The following is a 19725-nucleotide window of genomic DNA, read 5'->3' as shown; positions in this document are numbered from 1 at the left end:
AGATTAGGGAACTGAATGCATTGCATTGCATTCAAGGCTTGGTGTAAGAGGGAAGGATTTGGGTTTCTAGAGTTCTAGGCTGACATTTCATTGGAGTAAAACATATATGCTAAAGAAGGTTTGTACCTAAATAGAATGGGGTGTGCTGTGCTGATTGATATGTTTATGGGAAGGTAGGGAGAGTATTTAAATTAGGATTGAGGGGGGAGGGAGAATTAGATTAGAAAGGGGCAGGCAGGTCAAACAGGGGTTAATCCCTGTTGGTGGGTGGAATGGGGAAAGATGGGGGAGGACTATGGCAAGTGATAAGAATGTTCCCATGTTACAAACAACCATTGGAAATGGTACTCTTTGTACTAAAAAAAAGCAAAATGCGTGTGAAAAATTTGAAAATTCACGAAAGTATTTGTTCATCAATGTCAGAAGTCTACCAAGCAAAATAGGTGAGTTAAAAGCTTTGATGCATGAAGAAAACTATGATTTAATTGGTATTGTTGAGTCTTGGCCTCATTCTTCACAAGACCGAGTTATTAATATTCATAGCTATGCTCTCTTTCCGAGAGACAGGGTAAAAAGGAAAGGTGGTGGTGTCTGTCTCTATGTGAGAAGTGATCTTAAAATGTGTGTGAAAGAGGACCTAGCTGATGAATGTGATGAGGCTGAAGCATTATGGGTGGAACTGAACATGTGGGTGTGTACTACAAATGTAATCATTGGGAGTTTGGTATAGGCCAAAAATGAGGAGGTGGAAACTCAGCTCCTTGCACAGATAGAAAGGGCTGCAAGGGCTGACACAGTGAAAATAACGGGGGATTTTAACTACTCGGAAATTGACAGGAGAAATGGTACTGCAGGAACAATTAATGGGCAAAAATGTTATAAGACAATTTTATAGCACAGTTCATAGAGGCCCCAGCTAGGATAGATGCTCTGTTGGACCTGGTAATCTCAAACCATGCAGAGCTTATTACTAATGTACATATAAAAGAACATTTTGGTAGCAGTGACCATAATGTTAGCTGTAAACAACAAGCACATACTGGAAAGATAAAAACACTAAACTTTAGGAGAGCAAATTTTCCAAGGATGAGGGCTGCTCTCCAAGACTTAGACTAAGAAGGAATATTGGCATCAAGGAACACAGAACAGAAATGGGAATTCTTCAAAAAGACTGTATGCAGACACACTGCAAATTAGATTCCCATGAGCAATACGTTTAAAAGGCTAAATATAAAATCTGGCACACGGCCAAAGTTAAAAAAGCTATAGATAATAAGAAAGGAGCTTTTAAATAATATAAAAATTAAGGAACATATCATCATTTAATTGTTACAAGGAACATAACATAGTATGCAAAAAGGAAATAGGGCCTCAAAAATTCAAAATGAGCTACAGGAAGTAGGACAAATCCCCAAACATTCTTCAAATATATTAATAGTAAAAAGGTCCAGTCCGCGCATGTAGGCCCTTTACAAAATAATCTGGAGTGGGTGACTGGGGACAAAGAGATGCCAAATGTATTAAATACCTTATTTATCTCTGTGTATACAAAGGAGCATGGGGGAGCCATGTCCATAATGGTGATGATATGACACAGCTCCAAATGATCCACAATGGTTCAAAATTGATATAGTTCAGACATATTTGGACAGAATAAAACTTAATAAAGCACCTGGACCAGATGGCATGCACCCATTCCTAAAAGGATTGAGCTCTGTCATTTCAAAGCCATTGCCTCTAATTTTAGGGACTCTTTCATTACTGGCATAGTACCACTGAAATGGTGTAAGGCCAATATGGTGCCTATATTTAAAAAAGGATCAAAGTATTTACCAAATAACTATAGACCAGTTAGCTCAACATCTATAGTTGGGAAGATACTGGAGAGTTTAATAAAAGACCACATAGGTGAGTTCTTGCTGGAAAAAAATATTTTAAGCAACAGACAGCATGGATTCATGAAAAACAGAAGTTGTCAAACAAATGTGATTTCTTTTTATGAGGAGGTAATCAAAACCTTAGACAAAGTAGTGACTGTGGATTTTACAAAACCACTTGACACAGTTCCTCACACACAGCTAATGTGTAAGGTAAAGTCTATAGGCTTGGAAAAATCAGTTTGAAAATGTAGAGAAAACTGGCTAAAAGATCGTATTCAGAGAGTAGTGGTTAAGAATTCATACTCTGAATGGTCTAGGGTTGTCAGTGGTGTACCCCAAGGTTCAGTGTTGGGACCCTTACTTTTTAATATATTTATAAATGATATAGGGTCTGGGATTAAAAGTACCATTTCAGCCTTTGCAGATGACACCAAGCTACGCAGGGGAATAACATCCTTACAGGATGTCTCCAATTTACAAGCTGACCTCAATGCACTGTTTAATTGGGCAACTATGTAGCAAATGAAGTTTAATGTAGATAATGCACTTGAGGGCTAAGAATATGCATGCATCAAACATACCAGGGGGAGTACTACTGGGGCAATCTTAGGTGGAGAAGGATCTGGGTGGTCTGGTAGATCATAGGCTTAATGATGGCACACAATGCCAGGTTTCCAAAGCGAGCAAAATCCTTTCTTGTATTAAAGAGGTATAGACTGTAGAGATATAATTTTGTCCCTGTACAAATCATTGGTAATACCTCATCTGGAATATGCAGTTCAGTTTTGGGCACCAATTCACAAAAAGGATATCAGGGAACTGGAGAAAGTGCAGAGAAGGACAACCAAATTGATAAGAGGCATGGAGGAGCTCAGCTATGAGGAAAGGCTAGAGAAACTGAATTTATTCTCTCTTGAGAAGAGGAGATTAAGGGGGATATGATCACCATGTATAAATACATAAGTGGTCCATATGGTGAACTTGGTGTAGAGTTATTCACTTTAAGGTCATCAAAGAGGACAAGGTGGCACTCTTTATGTCTGGAGGAAAAGAGATTTATTCTCCAAATACGGTAAGAGTGGTAAACATTTGTCATAGACTCCCTCAATAGCTGGTTATGGCCAGTTCAGTATATTGCTTTAAAAAAGGTCTGGATTCTTTCCTAAATACACATAATATAACTGGATACTAACATTTATAGGTAAAGTTGATCCAGGAAATATCTGATAGCCTCTTGGGGGATCAGGATAGAATTTTTCCCCCTGCTGGAGAAACTTGGATCATGCTTTGCTGGGGGGGGTTGCCTTCCTCTGGATGTATAGGATTGTGTATATGGGATTGTACATTTTTTTAATTTCCTATTTATTGGTTGAGCTAGATGGTCTTTTTTCAACCAGACTAACAATGTAACTCCTGTATGTGACCAGCAGTGTTTGATTGCTCAAGTCTTGTTTTTTTTTTAATGAAAACCATACTTTTTGGCCAGATCAAATAAATACAGAAATATAGAAAATAAATTATAGAAATTATGTTAACTGTGATAACTACAGCCTTTTCAGCCAGTGAACTGACTGAATTGATCTCACATCTGATGCAATATGCATATACTGTAGGCAATATAAAATAATGGGGAAAATATACATTAATATATAAATATGTGCTTAATGTTACCTTGTAAAACAGACACCATTCCTGTACTGATGCCAGAGATCGTATCACTTAGGAGCCATTCCTTCAGATTATATATGGGTAGCCAAGCAGCAATTGGTATCAATTTAAATATAATTCTCTTTACTGTACCAGTGTGGCACCTGTATGAAAATAAATAAATGCATATATTCATGAATAAAAATGAGCTCACTACTAAAATATTTGCATTATTTTGGTTTCTAATTGCCATTCAACAGCTAAATACACTGTTAAAATGTATACTGTATGTAACACTACACCCTTAGGAGTTGCTGAAGTTTGAGTCCTCCTATAGTCCCGCACAGCCAGGCAACCCGCATTTCCTTCACTCAGACTTGCATCCAGGAGACAGTAACCAGTCCTTGAACTTGTTTTTTGAGGGGGTGATTTCATTGGGGGATTTACCTTGGATGGGGTAAGGGGTGTATGGGATGCCCAAGGGTAATGGCAACAGAGAACAAACTCGTTAGCAACTATGTCCAAGTATTTACAGCAAAAATTCTTCGAAAGAGCTAGCCATCATCTCCTGTTGTACCAGGCCCTAAATTAATCCTCTCCTCATCCAGCTGTACTGGGTGAATCCCTGTGCCTGCCACTCAAGTATGAAACAAACAGTCATGGGTAAGAAAGCTAATCCAGCTTCCCACTAGAGTGCCTCTTTCCCCTTACTGGCCCAGAGGGTGCACGTCTACTCACTCAGTCCTTCTTCTGTGCTGCTGATGGATTGGTGGCTGCTACCAGGCCTTCTAGCTGTGCCACTCCTTCCCTGCTGCACAGGTGGTCCTTGCTCTGGGGGTCTGTGAGGTCCTGAGCTTTCCTCCCTCCAAGGTCCTCTGCCTGTAGGTGAGCCCCTTTCTATCTGGACCCCCTCCCAGGCTCTTGCTTTCCAGCCTTACTTCCTTTCCATCTTCTACCCGAACGCTCCTGCTGCTGAGCAGATTTGTCACTTTTAAGGGCTGTCCTGGTCCCATGCTAAGCCTCCTGTTGGGGATTGGCCAGGACCCCCCAAAAGTAAAGCTCAGCCACTCCTCACCTCCGCCCACTACTTCTAGAACTTTCTCCAAAGATCCAGAACAGGGGGAATTCTCAGAAAGCTGGTCTGCATAGTCTCTCTGCCCTGACCTGAATGTGACCTCCCTCTGACTATTACATAGGCTGCTACTCAGCCTCTGTCTAACAATTGAAGGTTTATCTACCCATATCTACCTAGGAGGGTGCTACATGTATATGGGAGCTGTTTTATCTGCCAAGTGATTTGCATCTCTGTCCATTCAGTCTTGAGATTTACACAGCCCTGTCAGACAGCACAGCCAGATTGGTAACCTCACTTTTCTCAGTTGCAGATAAGTATTACCTACTCCTAGCCTGTGACTGGAAAGAGAAGCAGCAGTCTGATGAATTCAACCATCTGGTCTCTATGACATAATACGTCATTTTTTTAAACATAATTACATAACTGAATTAATTTGCCTACAGTACAGACTTAACTTTACCCCTACACCAAAAATAACAGCAACTAGAAAGTAAACAGCACAAACCATCAAAATTCCTTCCATGCATATAATTACCAAAAAAAAATGTATACATACCTTGGACATTCAGACACATCTATGGTTTTGTGACATCTGGACTGCAGATATTGTGCACTGGGGCTGTGCAGCTGCTTTGTCTGCATCTACTTCTATAGTCTGCTTGCACACAACTCGGGGTGGATGCAGACACCAAAACAAAGGCAGTTTGCACAGAGTATGGTGCCCCTCTGAATGAGGCCTTATTTATTTATTGCAGGTACTTATATAGTGCTGTCAATTTACGCAGCTCTTTACATATGTATTGTACATTTACATCAGTCCCTAACCCTCAAGGGGTGTACAATCTAAGGTCCTTAACTTACATTCATACATACACATACTAGGGCCAATTTAGACAGGATCCAATTAACCTAACAGCACATCTTTGGAGTGTGGGAGGAAACCGGAGTACCTGGAGGAAACCCGCACAGGGAGAAGATACAAACTCCAGGCAGGTGGTGCCATGGTTGGGATTCGAACCAACGACCCTAGTACTGCCAGGCAGAAGTGCTAACCTTAATATTTAAGTATGACTAAGCTCAAGAGCTTTTGCAAGTGCTGCACATGTTATAGGAAATTTCTCCAAAGCCCAACTCCAGGTATTAGAGAAGAAACCTTTTTTATTTACCTTACCCCTGTTCAGAGTGGCTCCAGCACTCCTCTTCTCCCCTTTGCGATCTGGGCTATGGGTGTTCCTTCAGCGTCATCACATACAATGCAGGGCTATTAACCCTGTATTGTATGTAGAGACAGGAGTGTGGCTGTGGGCAGGAGAGCCATAGAGAGGAGGCTTCATGGAACTGGTCTCATTGCTTGAGGGACCCTACTGGTGCCAGGAATAAGAAAGTATTAGGGCCACGGTCCTGTGCAATTCACATGCCGTTCAGTGCGATGCAATTTGAGCAAGCTCAAATCTCACTGCACTGCACCAAAAGTAATGCATGCACTACTTTTGGAAACACGCTGAACCTGGATCGTATGGTGAACATTCTCTTTGCCTTTAGTAAATGAATCCCAAAGTATTCACTATACTTCAGCTATTCCACATCAGCTGTGACAATACTGACATTTAAATAGGAATACACTTGTGCCTTGGTACAGTTATCAGCAGATATAAGTACAGATTTACGCTAAGGAAGATACAGCAATATAATAGTAACACTATGATTGTCCACAACATGGTTTAGTCAAACATCAATTACATCATTACAGACTGAAAAATGTAGATTTCTCACTTCAGTCTCTAGTTAGGTGGATTTTTCTTGTCCTAATGTAATACTATCATGATTAAGGCAGACTACTTCTCAGTCTGTCATTTGGTTTTACCAGGAAACCTGCCATGACAAAGATGCCCAGGCTGTCATTGCTGACATTACTAATATCTTAAGTAATTAACCCAAAGCAAGTAAACTAGAAAACGATAAGAGGGTACATGCTTATGCCTAATGAACCAGAAATGATGAACATTAAAGGATCAGCATAACAACTACATCATCATAAGGAGGTCAGCAATGGCAGGTTACAAAGTTTTCTGAAGATGGGGGTCCTTTAATTGTTTCCACTGTTATCAATCACAGTAATGAAAAAAAAAATCAAATGGAAATTTCACATTTAATTTAGAATCTAATTCCAGAATCATCACTTACCGAAAGCACTCCTTGAGGTGGTCCAGAAGAGTTTTATGATACCTGAAGACTTTTTTATGTTTTGCAGAGAAAGCATTTTCAGAGTATATGGGCCTGGTCACCATGTAGTGACTTCCAATGTTCTCAGTCATCGCTTCCAAATATTTCCTGCTGTGTGGAATCTTTATCATGGTTCATTTCTAGGTAGCAGATGGCTGAATGGAAAGGAGGGCTCATTACGTCCAGAAAGTATCAAATGTCACTCGCTACTGATGCAGAGTAATAAAAATTCCTTTTTCAGGTAGTCACTCAATCATGCTGATTTTGTAGGTGTTCTATAAATATTTAATAACCAATTCATATTACAAGGTAGAAAAAAGAATTTTACTAAATATAAGGGCTTCATAATACTGATATTTAAGGTTCTGGCATATTAAAGCAACTCGTGAAAGTCCATCTTTCATTATTAAGACTACAGAACATTCAGTGCCAGTATTCCAAGTAGGCAAAGTAGGCACCAGATAATGGACTACAAGCCATTTAAGGGCCCTGCAACAACAGATCAAAATAATATTGATTTGATCTTGAATGAAAATTACAATGATGCTTTCTTAAAGTGTTTGTAAACCCTCACCTTTTAAAACAACCTATTCAATTTAAAATAGATATGAAAGGCAAAATGATGAACAGGTCTTTGTGATCTGAGATGACCTACATTTGTGACAGACCATAGGATATAAAGGAACAGGTACTCTGCTAGAGTGTAATGATAACATTTTGCACATAACCTACCCCATACAGCTTGGTGGTAATATTGACAGTTTAGTGCAATCTCACAGCATATTTGTCCATCTCAAAACTGCTTTGTTCCAATAAACTCCTTCCTAGATGTATCCAAATACACTGCTCAAAAAATGTAAAGAACACTTTTTAATCAGAGTATAGCATCAAGTCAATTAAAGCCCTGGGATATTGATCTGGTCAGTTAAGTAGCAGAGGGGATTGTTAATCAGTTTCAGCTGCTTTGGTGTTAATGAAATTAACAAGAGGTGCACTAGATGGGCAACAATTAGATGATTAGGTTTTACAGGTCACTAACATTTTTTTCCCTACTCATCTTTTCTGACTGTTTTTCACTAGTTTTGCATTTGGCTAGGGTCAGTGTCACTACTGGCAGCATGAGGCGATACCTGGACCCTACAGAGGTTGCTCAGGCAGTCCAACTCCTCCAGGATGGCACACCAATACATGCCATTATAAGTACAAGCGTGAATACGGTATTACCTCAAAACAATCCAATCAATATCTAGATTCAAAATAGAAAAACTTTCAACCCTTGAAAGTACACTAATCAAAGAATAATTCTAAAGAGAATCGAATAACCCTCCCACTAAACAATCCCACCCAACTCAAATCAACATACAGCCCACACCCCTCAAATTAATAATTAATAAAATGTCCAACCACCAATACTCATAAACCATATAATCACTCAAATTATAATGTCCAGTGTCTCAACAGTCCAAAACAATGATGAAAGATAGATGAATGTATTATACATGGAATTTCTTATAGGTGTTGAAACACTCCAGTGGCTTCCACGAAAACCTCAAATTAAACAAAACTCAAAATAGTGTATTACCTTAATTACTCTTCCAAAAAATCACTTAGTGCGTGCAAAACGCAGAAAATAGTGCAAAAACCGTGAAAATTGCAAACAACACTTGTGCCAAACAGTGATGTGCTTCACTCAGTGCAAACAACTCCAGTGGTGTAACACTTCTGCTAAGCAAGGCATATATACCCTTACCAGAGATAAAAAGAAAAACGCCTTGTTTTGGACTGTTGAGACACTGCACATTATAATTTGAGTGATTATATGGTTTATGAGTATTGGTGGTTGGACACTTTATTAATTATTAATTTGAGGGGTGTGGGCTGTATGTTGATTTGAGTTGGGTGGGATTGTTTAGTGGGAGGGTTATTCGATTCTCTTTAGAATTATCTTTGAATACGTGCCATTGCAGGAGGATCAGGATGAGCACTGCCAGAGCCCTAAAAACTGACCTCCAGCAGGCCACTGGTGTGAATGTCTCTGGCCAAACAATCAGAAACAGGTTTCATGAGGGTGGCCTGAGGGCCCGACGTCCTCTTGTGGGCCCTGTGCTTACTGACCAGCACCATAGAGATCAATTGGCATTTGCCATTGAACACCAGAATTGGCAGGCTTACCACTGGTGCCCTGTGCTTTTCATAGATGAGGGCAGGTTCACCCTGAGCACATGCGACAGACGTGAAAGGGTCTGGAGAAGCCGTGGAGAATGTTAGGCTGGCTGTAACATTGTTTAGCATGACCGTTTTGGTGGTGGGTCAGTGATGGTCTGGGGAGGCATATCCATGGAGGAACACACAGACCTCTACAGGCTAGACAATGGCACCCTGACTGCCATTAGGTATCAGGATGAAATCCTTGGACCCATTGTCAGACCCTACGCTGGTGCAGTGGGTCCTGGGTTCCTCCTGGTGCACGAGAATGCTCGGCCTCATGTGGCAAGAGTATGCAGGCAGTTCCTGGAGGATGAAGGAATTGATACCATTGAATTGTCCCCACGCTCGCCTGACCTAAATCCAATAGAACACCTCTGGGATATCATGTTTCGGTCCATCTGAAGCTGCCAGGTTACACCTCTAGGAGCTCAGTGATGCAGTGGTCCAGATCTGGCAGGAAATACCCCAGGACAAGCACGTGGAGGCCATACAAACTACTGAGTACCATTTTTAGTTGCTGCAATGAAATGTCAGCAAAATGGACTAGCCTGCTGCATCATCATTGCATTTCACTTTGATTTTCAGGGTGTCATTGAATTCAGTCATCTGTAGGTTGATAATTTTAATTTCCGTCAAACAATGGGGCATCCTTACGTTCCTAACACATTACCCAGTCCATATCAGTAAAGATATCCAGCATGATATTTTTCCCCATTGAGATCTGATGTGGTTTGAGAGTGTTCCTTTAATTTTTCTGAGCAGTGTACATAGCCTGCCTCACTCAGATATGTAACATGGGTTCACTTATCCATGTGGCCATAAATCATACCACTAATGGACGAGCCCCATATGTCACCATGTACACATAAACATTTTTCTATCTGGCTATAAAGATCACCATAAATGCATTACTGTGTTCAGTGCTGTTTACCTCTGAAAAAGTATTTGGGGAAGAAAAACCATGTGCTCCCTTAAATCAAAAAAAGTGCTCAAAGATCAACAAGAAGAAACTCTACATGTTTCACTCTTAAATGGAGCTTCATCAGGGCTAAAATAAATAAAAGGGAAATGTAAAGTGAGCAAACACAAAATAAACTAAAGTCACATGGTGGTTGTTACCACCATGTGACTTTACTTTATATATCTATCTATGCAGAGCTGCACGAGATTTTGCACTCTTCAGTTTTAGTAAATCAATCCCATTGTAATTTTACCCCGTGAAATACCTTCACATGGGGGCTGATTCCACTCTGATCAGCAGGGGATCCACTCACAGATCCCCTGCTGCTCAGGGCAGAAGGGGAGGATGACAGGTCAGTGTCCACTCAGTTTTTGCAAAGCAGACATGGACAGAGTCCGCTCTACTCTATGAACAACTGGGAGTAAACAGACTCTGCTGTATACACCCTACTACCCTCTAGTCCACCTAAATGGAAGAGGATAGATTCTCTTCAGTGTATTTTTTTATTTTTTATTTTTTAGCAGATTAACACCCACCTGTTCATAGGATTTTATGGACCTTACGGTCCAGTTCTCCTGAAACACTGACAGGTTGACCTGATCAGATTGACCATGTGCAAGGGGCCTTACATTATACTGCCATCTACCCCTGAAAATCTTATACTGTTTCCAATCAATTTATCATATCGCTCTGAAAGCCTTGAAGCTGCTCATTAAGATCTTCCAATCGACATACATGCATGTGCAGTACACACTCCATTCAATGGTATAGAATATTAAGTATGAACTGACATGACACTGCATATTACTGGGTGACTATAAGACGTGCAGAGGGTGCTGGAGATAGTATAATATATGTGTAGCTGTACCCAGAGGCATAATTACAGATCATGGGACTTCATATCAAAATATGGATGGCCCTCTGCCCAGGGCAACTTTTCTCAGTGACACCTGGCAGTGTCAGATGTGACAATACTATTTTTGACCTTAAAATACAGTATGTCTATATCAGGAACAGGTAGCAGAAAGAGATGTCAATATAGTCGGTACAATACTAGAAACAGGTTCTGCAGATAGAGGTTGTTAGGGAACTGGGGGGGGGGGGGGGCATTAGTACAGGAAATTAGCTTTGTTGTGTTTTAGTAGAAATATTACCAATCACAATATTTTATATTACTAAATGGTTGTTAATGTTCCTGCACATTACTACTCTTTTTTGCAGAACTACAAATCATAGCCATCTTATCAGGAGAAACTCTCTTTTTTTGCCAGAGAAAGACTATGTTAGGCATACACTTGCCAGTGATCAATGGCACAAGTAAGACATCTGTAGGGCAGGCAAGTGACACTTGCTCTTTGTTCCCCTCCTTGTTGGTCACATGGGAGGCCTACCCCGGGGTGGGTTCTTCTGGGCTACACTAGGCAACTTGGACAGGTCACTCGCCTTGCACATGGGGTACCTTTACTGTGCTGTGCTCAACAATGCCCCAGGACAGGGGGGAGGCCGCTTTTAGGGATAACTCAACCTTAAGGCAGACCTCCAATTTTAGAGATGGTGGTACACGTGTACACTTGAATAATAAACTGTTCTCCAGTTAACGTTCTAATCCCTATGTCAATGTACACCTTCAGAGACAGTGACCAAGAGAGCACGGCAAGGTAGGAATGCCTGTAAGGTGTCCAGTTGACCGTATATGTAAATAGCAGGTGCTTCGCCATGGATAGGTTAGATGGCCAAAACAGCAGGTGGCAGCAGCAGAAGCAGATCCTGGACTTGGCAGGTAGCAGGCAGATAGCTGCTTGACTGGCAAATGACTGGTCACAGGTGCAGGAAAGGCTGACAGCATATGACAGGTGAAGGACAAGCAGGGACCAGGTAAGTAGCATGCAGAGCTGAGCAGACAACTAAATGTGTGGTCAGATGAGCCAAGTCAGCAACAGACGGTCAGGTACAAGCATGGACAACAGGCAGGAGTATAGGCAAGATACAAGCAGAAGTCAGCAAGACTGGAGCAGGTACATGAGCAGGGCAGGTAGCATTTAAGCATGGTTAGGGCAAGCCGGGTCAATCACAGAAGTCAAACACAGGAACAGATGCAGGAGCACAGGCAGAGCTGTAGGTCAGACAGCACTGACTTGTACAATTACTGTTCTTAAATAGTCCATTTGGTGCCCAGTGTTAGTGGCAGGTGCCAAGCGAGCACCCACAGGTCTGTGCATCTGTATGTACCTTGAGTCTTCATCTGTAATATAGCCAGTGCTTTCCTGACAGACTCTCAAAATTATAGACTTAAGACTGAAGTACACTAGGGTGCCTTGACTTGACCACAGCAGCGTAAGTATATATTTGCAATGCTGTGCAAACTAAACCCCTTGTTTTTAGCATGAACTGTTAAACAGGTTTAGTTGGTTTGTTGCAGGCTGGCTGGAATGGGAGCTGGGAAATTTTGCCATGCATTGCCCTTCCATGTGCTCCTTTCTGTAAATACGTTGAGGTGGTTGCAGGGGCAGACTGACAACTCATGGGGCCCCCGGGCAATAGGTGATCATGGGGCCCCTGTGTCCTTGCCCAAACTCAAAAAAGCCTATGAAAAAGGTGCAAGGGGCATCTCATGGGGCCCCCTACTGACCCCGGGCCTTTGGGCAGTGCCCGAGTTTCCAAATGGTCAGTCCGCCCCTGGGTGGTTGCCATTTGTTTGTACAGTTGGTGAATTGGTGCAAGGATACCTTTAGCTGCCATTGTGCCCTTGCTGAGTGTTCAGTGCATCTCTTTATATTTAGGGAGGGGTGGGCTCCCTCCAGGCATACCTGCCCTTAACCTATCTATTACTATATATGTGTTCCATCTTGGGAGACTCTCAAAATTATAGAGTTAGCACTGCTTCTTGCTGCAAAGGCTAGTTATAAAATAAATTACTTACATATTCTTTACAAGCAGTAAGAGCAGTAAAACAAGCCATCCTAGACCTCTAAAACAAGCCATCCTAGTCCTAGACTTCATGTACCACGGAGTAATTGATTCCTGAAGATCTCCAAAGATCCTAGCAAAGATCCTAGCAAAGACCCTTGGGTTTTATTGGTTTCTAACAGCTTATAAACCCCAGCTTGTTAGCAGGTGCAGTTAGCTGACTAGTCACTAGATAACTCTGTTCTCAATATAGTCTGGTACACTTAGTCCCCTAGATAAGAACGTTCAACTTGCCAACTTTCAAAGATGCGGACATGTGTTCACATGTGACACACGTGTTTTTGATTCAATCCAGTGGACTGAACGAAAAAAAAAAACAGATCTCCGTACCAACACAAGCAATGTAGGTGTAGCGATCTCCCCCACTGTGCCTTTGTGTCTGCCAAAACACACTGATCAGCGCTCACAGCCATTGTCTGCAAGCACTGATCTTTGTTAGACTTAAGAACAAGTTGGACTTACGAACAAACTCCTGGAAAGGAATTCGTTCATAAGTAGGGGACATACTGTAAAGGGAAAGTGGTTGTTATGTAATAAATGGGAGGAACATGAAAGAGACAGGGCATGGGAGCCAAATACCCCAGAGCTATTCAGATGTGGACAGCTACTGCCAAGGGCCATGGACAGGGCTGTAACTCCAGGTGAGGTAGTTCAACACCCAGAAGGTCCAGCTGTAGTTGCCCTGACTCTTTTATGGTCTGCTGCAGGCTGTGAGCAGGATGCAAAAGACCTTTTAGGATAGGTTAAAGGTCCTCTGAAGTAAGTACTAGTACACCTGGGAAGGAGTGTGTCATCTGGGAGAGTGCCCAGCTGGTCAAAGCTATAGAAAAGCACAGTGAGAGAGACTGGTATACTAAAGAAGGCATGTTGACTACACTCTACACTGGAAGCTGAATGCTGTGGACTTTGTATACATAGCGAAAGACGATCCCAACTCTGTGGTGCGCCCAATAAGAGAGGGGGTGAAAAAGGGAAGATAGCTTAAAAATTATGTATTTGTGTTCCATGCCTACATGAAAGCTACAGATTGTCTGCTCTTGTGTGTGGCATTCCATGCTGAAGAATTCTATCAGTATGTCAATGTGATATTAGAAGTCACAGTCATTTTTGAAAAGCTACAGTAACATGTGGAAAATATAATTTTTGTGTGTACATTCCTTTTTTCTTAAAAATTAAGGTCTATGGCCAGGGATGTTGGGAGTGGGCCTATGGCTAGGAGTTGACCAAAGAAGGCAAAGAAATCCATCTACAAGCAAGTAAGTAGTTGTCCTATTCAGAAAGAAGCAGAGTGGGGACTTGCAAGGCTTTGACACCAACACACAAGCAAATGAAGGACCCTTACAAGCTGTTTGTTTACATTATTGAGCTAGCAGGCTGCCAAGATTGTGCTCAGCTATCGCTGACAAGCAGAACAGTCAATCCTGCAGGTAGGCGGATCATAGTGCTGTCATCAGCAGAGGGACCAAAGAACACAGGAGAGACGACCTCTTATGCTGCAAAGGTTACAGATCGGGTGAGAGGATTCCATACCCAGATCATCACAAGTTGCACGTGACTGTGTTATTCTCAATTGTTCAGTTCAGGACACCTTACACCACAGCTTATCACACTGAGGCCCAGACTGCCTAGCCAATTCTGTATTACGGGCTACTGCTTTGGTGCCTCACTAACACTCTAAAACCACAGAACTTTGACTATAGCACATGTCCCCTGTGGACAGGCTTACACTAGTATCTCATTTCAAGTCTCTTCCAACTCCAAAGGAACCTGCTTCGCCAGATTAGTTCACCATCTGTAGGGGGTCAACCTCTGCTGAAGTCTGCTTCTGCCCCTTTCTACAATCTTGCCTTCACCTTTTGTGTTGAAGAGACTTTACCCAAATTCAATATCACTGAAAGGAGGAATCTTTCTGAGATTATACCATTTTAAGGAAATCTTGCTCTTACACAAGGAAGGATCTGAACCTTAAGGTGCACCAACTAGGGCCCCATCAAGCACGCATATTTGACACCATTGCCTAAAGAGATACAAAAAGGGGACACTATTGCTTTTAACAAAAGTATTAATATCTATAGTTGAACCCAGTCACCAGCAACTGAGAAACCAAAAGTGAGTTAGCCTGACAGCTTGATAGTATACTCCAGCTCACTTAGGGAGAGACATCCCAGAAGCTGGAATTAATTTGATAAATGCTGATCTTGTAGGACATTTGGGATAGGTTAAAGTGATACTGTGTTTTATTACTTTGTTGAACCCTTCAGAGTGTTTACCTTTTCTTTTATGCACATCCACTGTCGTTCTTGTTGACCTCAATATAACAAGAATATTCGCTCACTTCAGACTGTGTTTTTTTATTTTATGGTTCAACGCCAGGGAGTCCTCCTGGTCAAAGATTCATGGTGGTGTCAGCAGGGGCTGTGCTTTCAAAGCAGGCTCAGGACAGACAGGGAATCCAAAAACACTCCAAAAACACTCAGCGGCCCTCAGGAGGGTAGTGCTACATATTTATGTAAAAAAAGTTTTGGAGATGGATTGGCAAGACCACAAAAAATTTGAGTCCAGCTCAGAAGATAAGACAGGGAAAATCCACAGATTTTGAAAAAAAAAAAAAGAATCAAAATCTCAAACAGAAACTAATTTACCTAAATAATAATGAAAAATTCTGTATGTAGTAGCAACACAACAAAAGTCCTATTATTAATAATAATAGTTAAAGATATAGAGTGTTATTTTTTAATAGACATATAGAGGTGCATTTATAAAAAAAAATCCATAGCTATTCTACCAGGGAACCTGTATGTACATTCGTTCTGTATGATAATAGCCTTATAACATAGTTTTTTTTGCCCCACAGAAGTAATGTACATGTTTTGCTAAATTGGTATGCAACATTTTATAAATACACCTCTATTTTTTGTATTATTATTCAGAAAAATAAAGGAGCCCTTAAAAGTATGTATCTGAGTATGCATTAGCAATATGACAGCAAAGTACCATTAGGAACATGAGATTGACAAAGATTAATTTTTTCCTTTCTTTAAAAGCTTATATAGAAATATGAAAACCAGGTCCACAGAAATTTCCTAACTGTCGAAATGACTTCTGAAATGAGAAAAGACTTAACAAAAGATGATTCACAGCTACCCTCTTCTGGAATGATTAGGTTCAGCACAAAAGAATGAAAAAAATTGTGACTGGGCAGTAAGCTGGGCAGTAAGCTGATTTCCTCAGACTATTCTTTGTATTGTAAGAAAAGATAACAAACATAGAAAAATTAAGTTTGTATACCTCATGAACTGCTGTAAATCTTTACAACATAATGTAGTAAACAGCTGCCAGCACTCAAACTTTCATACAAATGTGTACAATTATTCCAATATCAGTGCAGCGCTATTCCCACTTATAACATCAACCAAATCCAGTATTCTTCCATCACAACAGTCCATACAATAAAAGTCTTTATTCTGTGATATGTGATCTTCTTCCTCCTGTGCTTATTCAACAGATAGGCTGTGCTATCACCTGATTTATTTGACCTTACATTCAAGTATAGTCAGTAAATACTTTAAATCATACAAATCATCCAATATTCAATGTAAATGGTGTATCTGCTCAATTATCTTGTGTGCTTCAAACAAATCTTCCTTTTCCAACGTGCTCATAACATGTTAATGTTTTTTAATGTTTTTTAATGTTAAAAATATAAAACTATAAAGTGCCTTATCCTTATAGACACATAATACTGCAAATAGGTGTTACTCACATAAATAAAAATGCACCATGCTTTTGTTACATACAACCAAATGTGCCACCTTCACCAGATGTGACCTCACCTGGTCCCTTTAATATATCAGGTTTATAAGTCAACTGCAATGGTTCTTCTCTCAACTTAGATGCTCCTTCCCTTGTTTTTAGATGGCAAACTGATGTTGGCCAACAGAACTGTTTCTTTACGCCTTCTCTCTCTCTTTCTTCCACTCATTCCACATGCAGGAAAAAGAATATGTATATAGTGTCTTATCCTTGATTTTAATCAGTTATTATTTATGTGTTCATCACTACTCAGAAACTTTATGCGTTGTTATTGTATGATATAATTTTTCAGCATGAGGTTATACCCTCTCCATTGCAGGCCCCCTCACCTTACACTTAAATTCACTTAAATTTGCGATCAGACAATCTCTCCTCCAAGTGCCTTCCAGTCCTCTCTCCCACTCAGCCACATGAAAAAAATCTGAAAAGTTGCAATAGTGCTTTATCCTTTAAAACTCTTTATTCATCTAATGCCAATTTAAAACTCACATTTAGATCTTTAAACACATGCCTTCCAAAACACGCCAAAACCACCGTTATACAATATTGTTGTGAGCCTGTATAGAAAACTGTTCAAAACTTGCTTCAGACCGTCCTCCTAGCTTCATCCGTCAGGTATCGCGGGATCTGATGGATGATGCTGGGAGGACAGTCTGAGGTGAGTTTTGCAGTGGAATTGCTAAGGGGGTGCGAGGGGTGCGGACTGCACACAGATAAAACCTGCCAGAGGGATTACACCATCAAGTACATACCTCCCAAAAGTCCCAGATTGAGCTGGCCTTTCCTGCATTTTAATAGCACCTATATGAAGTATTATGTGTCTATAAGGATAAGGCACTATATAGTTTTATTTTTTCACATGTTATACTGAACACGTTGGAGACTGCCTCTCTATTAGCAAAGGTAATGCAGCCTAATACGGTGGAGCATAGGGCAATTGTAAAAGCCTCTTCACCACACTTGCATGATGCTGTTTCTCTTGGTCTTGGGTGCTTCAGTTATGTTCTTGCCTTGTGGAATTTCCAGAGGTTGAGACCTATCCAACACCACTACCATGCTTTATTGCTGAGTCAGAAAGTTGGTTGGTCAATGCCCAAAACTGAGAAATAGAAAACACTTCTGGCCATCTAATGCTAACAATCAATTTGATGATAATATTTTCAGTATGTCTCATACTCAAACAGATTTGATACTATTCTGGAAGATGCTCGACTTTGTTTTTCTGTTGATTTGGTTTGCTCTTTGGATCAGCAGTTGTCATCAGAAAAACACTGAGGCTGCCATTGTCAATGCTGCTTTCTGAAAATGCTAGTTGTCTGACTGTCATTATGACCTTCTTGCTTTAATGGTTTGAGTGACTGATCTTGAACCAGTGGTCATTTAAGGATGTCTGATTTCTATCTGGCTTACCTAATGTGCATACTTTAGGTTTGTAACTAAAATTGTATTAAAGCCAGAGGGTCAGCAAAATACTTGGGTATTAGCATTTTCAGAATGTAGTCAACAGTAATAGTTCCCTTAATCCTTTTATCACAAGTTTGCATGAAGTCCTCCTGTAATGTAATTGATTCCCCTAAAGTAGCACTCTTGTCGATGATACCTGGGTCCCTATCCAAGACTAAAAAAGGCATTTTATGACATTACCTTATGGCAGCTAGATTTGTGATCTCCTGTCATTGGAAACTGTCTATGCTACCTTCCATTGTGAAATGAGTGCAGATTCTTAATAACATAATGTCCATGGAGACCCAGGTGGCATCTAACAGAAATCATTTGGAGGTGGCATCCTCCTCTTGATGCTTTCTCCCCAAGACAGTGAGATTGTGAGTTTAAATCGTGATGTCCTTTTAATTTCTTGTACATTGTATTTATCTTCTCCTCCCACTAAATTTCTTTACTTTGCGTTCCTTGGTAATAGCATGTTAGTCATTGGCACCCTATTGCTGGCATATGCCAGTGTATGCATATACTTGTATTTGACTTTTGTACCCAGGGTTTACCTTCTCCCCAATCTTGATATTTTTCTGTTTTGTGTTATGTTACATTGCACTACGTTTTGTATTGTATAAATCTTGATATATAAATGACCTTAAAAAAGCAAAAAGTAACCTTCAAAGCAACAAGTCTTCCACTCCCATTCCAATAAAAACACCCCCATTCCTTTGGTTTTCGTAGGGTGGCTCTCAAGCCATGTATTCTAATGGCCCTAATTCACACCAGTGCAGTCAGTTCCAGTGCATTCTGGTGCAGAAAAAAAAATTAGACAATGTTGATTTTTTTCTGCACAGAAATGTACTGAAACATAGCAAAAATCATCAAAAACTGAGCGGAATGGAGTGTGGTGTGAACTGTAAGCAAAAACATATCTGGAGTGTGTTTTTGTGGTATGAACTGGCCCTTAGTGTCTGATTGCCCCCTACATCATGACTTCAATCAACAACTCCTGGTCATGGTCATGGTCATGTTGGTCATGGTTTCTGACCATTATCTCTAGCACTATAAGTATTCATTCTTTTAATTTCCTCTATCCCATTCAGGTGACTGCATGCAACTAGTTAAATCTTATAGTAGATATTAAATCACCCATGTAGCTTAGCCCTAATTGATACAGCCCAGCCATATTTCATAACTGGCCTGATTTACTAAATGAGTTGAGAATCTTCACATAATAAATTGTGACGATATTCAGTTATCCAGTCATGTAAAAACAAAAGCCTTTTTACTTATCTCTGCACATAACTGGATAATTAAAGTGATTTACACAATTTGTTGTGTGAAGATTCCCAACTTTTTTAGTAAGTCTGTCCAAATACATTTTGTCAACATTCACTTTAATTATCCAGTTATATGCAGATGAAATAAGGAAACAGGAATTTGTCTTTCACGTGACTGAATACAGGAAGCGAACATTCACACAATTTATATTCACACAACTCCTTTAGTTAATCAGT

The 19725-nt window shown here is 40.5% G+C and overlaps 1 protein-coding gene across 1 annotated transcript in view; it reads right to left on the bottom strand.

The window, feature by feature from the left end:
• LOC149472906 (chloride anion exchanger-like) overlaps positions 1–6917 on the bottom strand; it is a 76671-nt gene extending 69754 nt beyond the window's left edge. Inside the window, exons 1-2 of the mRNA XM_089686689.1 lie at positions 6787–6917; positions 3552–3691 (exon numbers count right to left, since the gene is read on the bottom strand). Of these exons, the coding sequence (XP_089542815.1) occupies positions 3552–3691; positions 6787–6917 (271 nt within the window). The remainder of the gene's footprint in view (positions 1–3551; positions 3692–6786) is intronic.
• Positions 6918–19725: the final 12808 nt, after the last annotated feature.

Source organism: Staurois parvus, unplaced genomic scaffold (genome assembly GCF_062004578.1).
Source record: "Staurois parvus isolate SC_StPar_1 unplaced genomic scaffold, SC_StPar_1.0 ptg000019l, whole genome shotgun sequence".
In the NCBI taxonomy this organism is placed as follows: domain Eukaryota; kingdom Metazoa; phylum Chordata; class Amphibia; order Anura; family Ranidae; genus Staurois; species Staurois parvus.
Note: the sequence above shows the minus strand (reverse complement) of the source record. Positions and strands in the feature narration are given on the sequence as shown.